At 34.8% G+C, this 7,536-nt stretch overlaps 1 protein-coding gene and 1 pseudogene across 1 annotated transcript in view; one reads left to right on the plus strand and one right to left on the minus strand.

Annotated features, from left to right (window-relative positions):
- LOC126501694 (aldo-keto reductase family 1 member C1-like) overlaps nucleotides 1-2,360 on the plus strand; it is a 41,477-nt gene extending 39,117 nt beyond the window's left edge. The window contains exons 10-11 of the mRNA XM_050142514.1: nucleotides 503-585; nucleotides 2,097-2,360. Of these exons, the coding sequence (XP_049998471.1) occupies nucleotides 503-585; nucleotides 2,097-2,139 (126 nt within the window). The 3' untranslated portion in view covers nucleotides 2,140-2,360. The remainder of the gene's footprint in view (nucleotides 1-502; nucleotides 586-2,096) is intronic.
- Nucleotides 1-7,536, minus strand: part of LOC126501501 (estradiol 17 beta-dehydrogenase 5-like) — a 103,364-nt pseudogene that overhangs the window by 84,938 nt on the left and 10,890 nt on the right.

Here is a 7,536-nt window from a genome sequence, read left to right on the forward strand (position 1 = left end):
TAATAACACCTTTAGCTGAGAAGTTATTGCTATATTTGACAGCTATTGAGAGGAGTCACTTTTCTTTAATGATGTCACCACTGAAAGCTAATCACAGACTATTGCTATGACAATACCAAAAGTAAGTGGGCAGCATAAAATGGACTCAACGGAAAAGATGAAAATAAAAGGCAGTTTCACAGTTAGATGAGAAGGAATGAGAGAGTAGAGAAAATGATAAGGGAAGGATCTGTAGAATGGATATGCTATATTATGTAAATTATTTAAAATTATGTAATGTTCTGAAAGTATTAATTTAGATAGTACACACAAGAGAGAAGTTTTTTTTCATTTAACTTAAAATCCCTGATAACTTGTGCAGTTTTTGATCTCTTTAATTATTTTTTGCAAATTTATCATATATTCTAGATATTGTATCTGAACCAATCTAATTAACTTGGGTTTTTAAGATTTTCAATTTTACAGAGTAAATTTGTGAAAACATTTTTTCCTTGTGTAATAGGTACTTGAATTCCAGTTGCCTCCAGAGGATATGGAAGTCATAGATGGCCTGCACAGAAATTTCAGATATTTTCCTGTGACTGTGTAAGTAACAAAAATGCTATAAGGGTATATAAAAAACATGTTGCATCAATTTGCCTAAATTTATTTAAACCTCTCACTTTCTTTGGTGCAAATTTGTTTAGGAGTCCACAATGGAACTTTTGGTGAGTTTCAGAGGTAAAAAGGTTTTCATGAACAAGCTAAGAGAAGCTTTGCTGAGGAATTCAAAAGCAAAGAAAGAATATTTATGCAGAAGTACAGTCACTAAAGAGATTTTATAACATTTAAAAAGATTCTCTTCTTTCATTCTCTTCTTTAGAAGAAGATCCTAACTGTATTTTACAAATGTGAGCAAATAAGAAAACCATAAGCATTGTTTTAAAATTACCTTAAATTACAATATAAAATTTTACGTATAAACTTAAACCAAATTTTTTACTCCCTTTCTTTTACTCTCTCTAGCCTCTCTCATGTCCCTGCTTTCTTACCACCCCATGTTCCCTCTTATATTCTGTCAATTTTATAGCCTCTTTATCTTTAGTGTTGCGACACATGTGTGTGCACATATATAAATATAGTCTTAAAAGTCTCTTTAGTGTTGCTTATGTGTATATGATTCCAAGACTTACTCCTTTTTATTGAATAACCAATCAAAGGACTCATCCTCAGAAGATAATAATTCTTCTCTCTGTAGTCAAAAGCTGCCTGTACTTCTTTGTCTAGTGGTATTGTTTGTTGATAAGAAAATCTATTATGCTTTTGTTATATGAAATCATATTCATAAAAAATAAGTATGATAGTGCTTGAAATGGCATTGGATAATCCATAAGTATCTGAGTTCAAAAACTAGTATACTTATTACTAATTATGTTAGTATAGAGCAAATGATTGATAAAGTATGGAATTACTACAAAAAGAGAGAAACAATCAAATGATTAGTAATTATTATAACTTTATAAATTGTGTTTGTATTTATATAAATAAATCCACAAACATACATGGGAAATTCCATGGATATGAAATACTTTTTAAAGACATTATATCTCTGATTTAAATACAACAAATTGTGTGAGATGCAAAATGATAAAAATAACTAGTGCATATTAAGCAGAATTGAAATTAGAAATCGCAAGTCAGGAACTCTTAATTTTTGTATTGGTAAATATTGGGACTTGTCTTTGTACTAAACAAGCACAATCAGCACCTATTTTCCATAGGCAATTTAAACTGCGGAAGATTCTGGAGTTTGCTGTGCTGTGTTGATTGACAGATGTAGTTAAGAAGTATATATGTGAAAACTTTTTTCTTAGTTTTCCATTCTAGACCAGGGAATGTAATCTAAATAATTTATTTATGGTTTTTAAAAATATTTTTATGAAGCTACATTTATGAAAGTATGAAGGGCAGATTCTGCCGCCAAAAAATAAATTAAAATTCATTCTAGTTCCAGAGCCAGCAAGAAATAATAAAACATTTTTAATAACAGTCATTACACATTTTGTTTGAACAAGATTCATTAAGACCACAGTGGTTATTTTTCTTTCATATTTTAGTGCTGCTGGCCATCCCAATTTTCCATTTTCGGATGAATATTAGCACGATAGCCTTTGCCATGACTTCTACATCAAGCTACTAAGTGGGGATAATCATGCTGCTGCTGCTGATTGAGGTGATGCTAATGAGACACACCATGGCTGGTTGATCTATACCACTTAGCAACTCACAGACTATTGAAGCCACATTTACCAACCTGGAAGAAAGACACTAAGGTTTTAATCACTTGTTGTAATAAATATAATGTTCTTTTCCCTAAAGAATTTTGCCTGGTTCCATTTTTCTTACTTGCATGTTGTATAAAAATTGATTTGGATGAAGTCAGTGGGCAAGAGGAAGAGACAATATAGCCTATTATAAAATTGATGGATGGGAGAGAGTAGGGTCTTCTAACTCAAGGAAAGTGACTTTAGATGGTGCTAAGAAGTCAGTGTTTCTAGCCCATAGGTTAACAAGAAAGCAGACTATACAGAATAAACTTTTTTTTAGCTCAAAAAGGCATTCCTAAGAAGAGTCCAACAAGACCTTCTATCAATTCACTAAATTCTAAAAATGAGTAGTGGAATATTTCTGTTTGAAAATACTTGTGACACTTATGACACCATAATGGAGTAGAATCTAATGTGCCCACTAAAAATTAAAGTTACAGAATGAGATTAATAAAATCTTAGCCTAGGAGGTTCTAAATTCAAACTCAGACACATCAAGAATGCATTTGATATTTGCTAATTAATATTATTCAGGCTCTTTTAAGAAGCTGTGTCCAAAGCAATGAAAGAATCAGCAAGGGAAATAAACAAACTCTTGCAGCACCTATAGCAATTCACTGAAATCTGAGCCTTGATGAACTCAAACCAGTTCTGTCTGAGGTCAGAGAACTGTGATCCCAATCACAGTCTGTACAGAAACCTTTGTTTTCTCTCACTACATACTTAGACTTCTACCAAAAGCCAGAGACCTGAAATCACAGCTTTGTTATGAAGTGAATCAAGTTGTACAGGCCAATGAGAGTACGACAGTGTTTGGTTCTTCCCTGGGTCTCTATCCAGGCAGTGTAGGGCATGGCCTCCCTCTTATATATGGTCCTGTTGTTAAAACAGAAATTGGTTGGCTACTCCTACAAGTTCTGTGCCAACATTGATTACCCTAACACCTCTTACAGGCAGGAGAGATTGTAGGTTGAGGGTTTTATGATAAAGCTGAAGTCCATGTTTTTATTCATATTATGAAGAGTATTGTTTCATGCTATAGAGATTAGAATTTAGAAGTGAAGGCTCCGTGAAGGTACAAACTCGATCTTTCTACATTCAGTGAGCTATATAGATGTTGTCCTTAGCAATAGGGTCCTGTTGTCAAAGAAGACTTTTAAAAAAATACCAAAAAAAAACCCCACAAAAACAAAGCACAAAAATTGAATTCCTAATGTTACAAGTTTCAGGACAAAACACAGTAGCATAAAAATCCAAGATAATTTTACAGGTGATTATAGGTAAGAGATTGAGATGAGTCTCAGAAGATATTTTGGATTTTGAAACAAGTTTGAGACTACTATAGACTATGGGGAATTTTGAAGTTGGACTGATAACATTTTTTTGCATTATGATATGGCTAGAATTTTGGGGACCAGGGAATGGAATATAGTGGTTTGAAAGAAAAATGGCTCCTAAAGGAAGTGTCACCACTAAGGGTTATGACTTTGTTGGAGTAGGTATTGCCTCATTAAAGCTAATGTTTCATTGTGGGCATGTGCTTTGAGTTCTTCTATGCTCAATATACCACCCAGTGTTACAGTCCACTTTCTGTTGCTTTCTGATCAAGATGTAGACAACACCATGTCTGCCTGCTTGCCACCATGCTCCTCACCATGATGATAATGGACTGAACTTCTCAATTAAATGTTTTCCTTTATAGGAGATACTGTGACCATGGAGTCTTTTCACAGCAATAGAAACACTAAGACACTACTTAGAGTAAAATGATGGATGTTATATGATTTTTTTTGTTTTGGAAAATAAAACTTGCTTGGAATTGGAGTATGGAGCTAGTGACTAGTTAATTTTAGATATCTGGAGGAATGTGCAGAAAGGAGACAGGGAGTGAATAGGTGGGGCAGGAACAAGATCTCAGCCTTTTGGAAGGAAGAACAAAAAAGGTAAGAAGTCACTGTGGCTGCTCCTCTGCTTTTCTTATTTTTCATATTTTTACCTTGATATATGATTCTGATTTTATTGATAATATTAGTTAGACTTACACTGTACCTAGCATCCAACTTGAAGCACAAAAGCATGGGATAGCTGCTCATTCCTGGCTTTTCAGCAACTCAGCTTCAACAAATGAACACAGCTGCAACCAGAGCCAGAGTCAGCTGGCTTTCCACTCTTGCCCCATTCCACTGAGTGGGTCTGGGATTTTTCTGTTGCTGCTATTATATAGCAATCTCCACAGGCTTTTGGACTCCAAATGCCCTGGAGTTAGTCCCTCACCATCAGTCAGCTCTGCCTTCAGACAGCTCTCACCAGAAGGGCTTCTTCTACATGATCCCTTGTGTGCATTTTTCATATAGCCAGCTCACTATTACCCATGGTTTGTTGGCTTCCTCTGGGCTCTTCTCCTCGATTTTCTGCCAAGCTAGGTAGCTGCCTTGGTACCTGTTTGAGCTTCTACTGTTGTTGCAACTGCCACACACTCTCAGCTCATAGCTGCATACAAATAGTTGCAGTTGTAATCAGTCAGGTTGTGCACCACCTGTGTTCTCTGCTCAGATGTGCTAAACAGTAGTAGTCAGTCTCACACTTTACTGTCATCCTCAGCAGATTTGATGGAATTTGGGGGGGAAATTAGTTTTACAAAAAGGAGAGAATTCCCCTATGCTAAAAATGGGGAACAGCATTACAATGGAGGGAGTTAGGTCACTGTATGATTTCATAATGAATGTTTTATGAATGGAGCAATTAAACAAGGGGATATGTATCTTAACTGGGATTAGGCAATGTTAATAATATGCATTTTCACTTTGGAAATTCTCAAAAGTAGTGATTTGGTAATTCCTAAAAATGAGTGCCAAGATATAGGTCTTAGAAAAAATTACTAGAGAAAATAATGCCATTTTGACTAATAAGTTACAAGCATTAAGAGATATTCAAATACAAGGAGAAGAATTTATAGAATAAGCTACCCCACCATTATATTATAAAATTAGAGAGGAATCGTCAAGGCAATCAAACAACATCATTAATTTATCTAGTCACCCTACAGGAACAATTGTCAAATGACAGTTACATAGAATGCTGTATAAGAGCTAACTGGATTCTTGTGGAGATGTTAGATTTGAGGAAATTTAAGGAAATGATAATATCATATGGTACAAATTCACCTTTTGTGAAGCAGATGTTAAAATCAAGGTCAACTTATAGCAGAATTATCCTATATGACTGGAAGAATTGGTCACAGCAGTATCAGAATCTGGTCCTCAATTGCAGTCATGCTTGTGGAAAGATGGAGCTAGGACAATTGAACAGTGAAGTAGGGTTAGAGGTATTGAAATTTCCCAGGATCAACTTTTTTGAGAAGGGGATTATGCTGATGAACAAAGGCAGTCTATATATAAAGACCGCACCTTGACGCTATGCTATGCAGCAGCTTTGAAAGTTTGGGACTGAATAAAAGAATTGGAAAGAGAACAGAGATATTTGCATCCCACCACCCGGCTACCTTTACCTGAAATAATTACACGAAAACTATTCTTTCAAACACTGCTTGGCCCATCAGCTCCAGCCTCCCACCGGCTAACTCTCACATCTAGAATAACCCATTTCTAATAATCTGTGTAGCACCACGAGCTGGTGGCTTACCACCGAGATTCTTAACCTGCTTCCGTCTCAGAGAGGAGAGGCATGGAGTCTGTCTGACTCGGCTTCTTTCTCCCAGCATTCTGTTCTGTTTTCTCCGCCTACCTAATTTTCTGTCTTATCAAAAAGCCAAGGCAGTTTCTTTATTTAACCAATGAAATCAACACAAAACAGAAGACTCCCACAGATATTTACTAAAGTTATACAGCACTCAAACTGTCACTGATTTCTTTTACAAAAGTTTACTTCATCTATAAATAGAATGATACCAAACTTAGAAACTAGACAATACTAACTGAATCTTTGGTTTTTGAAAATGTTGATTTAAAACGAAAAGGAATAAATAATTCATGAAAGGCAAGATTACCACCCATAGGAGAATGGATATAACATACAGTCAATAGTAAATCTCGTAACCATGAAGATAAGTGGCTAGGATAATTTCCAGAGACATAAAACAAAATCAAAATGTTTAGTGTTTAATTAGTGCAAACCTGTTTACCTTGTAGACAGGGTATTCGTGGGAACAATATTTCTTTGAGGAATTATCCAAATGAAGACTCTTGACCTCTGGAGTATCTAGAAGGTGAAACATTATACCAATGAGTGAAGATCAACAAAGGACAGTCAAGGTAACCCTTTGCAGATACCATAGCAAATTTGGTTCAGTCATTCTATGTCACCACGGGGTAAACTCCTACGCAGAAACCTAATGCCTATTATAGAAAAAAAAAACCTACTGCCATGGATGCTTTAAAAGATGAAAACAAAAAGTTTAGAAAATGCCATAAAGAAAATATGTTGGCAAGCTTCTATAAAGGAACAAAGACCAAAGTTTAAAATAAGAATAAATATTAATGGACTTGTAGACATAGGAGAAGATGTAACAGTAATGCCACCAGAATCTTGGTATTCAAATTGAACTCTTCAGGAGGCAAATGTATGACTTTTAGGGAATGGAATTATATCTCAGGTAAAACAAAACAAGAGATAGGTCAAATATATAGGCCAGATGGACAAAGAGGAAATTAAAGCCTTATGTGACTAATATAGGATTGAATATACAGGGACATAATATATTACAGTAATCAAATGCCCAGATTAACATTCCTTTTCCAATAGATTATGTGACAGCCATTGGAATTGATTTGTTTACAGTTTCCTCAGTCTATTATTTAGAATTATTTTGACAATATCTTACTACATGATTCAAACATAGATACTAAAAGAAAATATTTGAAGAAGTAAAGAACGTTTTGGGCAAATTGTTCCTGAAAAAATACAAAGAGGAGATTCTATTAATTACTTAGATTATAAAACAGGATTACAAAATATTCTACCCCAAAATTTTTACATCAAGGGGTTATCAATTGCAGACTCTAAATTGGATTCCAAAAGGACTTTCATAGATATGTGTGTATGCAGGGAGCATAATGATACAAGACATTTTATAAATATATCTAATACGATATGAATCAGATATTGAAGTTCAAATTCCATTTTGCATTACAACTTGAAGACATTTCCAGAAATATTTATTTATTTATTTATTTACTTTCTGTCTCTTCCCCACCGCCGCCTCCCCTTTCCC

The sequence above is a fragment of the Alexandromys fortis genome, unplaced genomic scaffold (assembly GCF_014885135.2).
Source record: "Alexandromys fortis isolate MF-2015 unplaced genomic scaffold, M_Fortis_MF-2015_v1.1 scaffold_5, whole genome shotgun sequence".
NCBI lineage: Eukaryota > Metazoa > Chordata > Mammalia > Rodentia > Cricetidae > Alexandromys > Alexandromys fortis.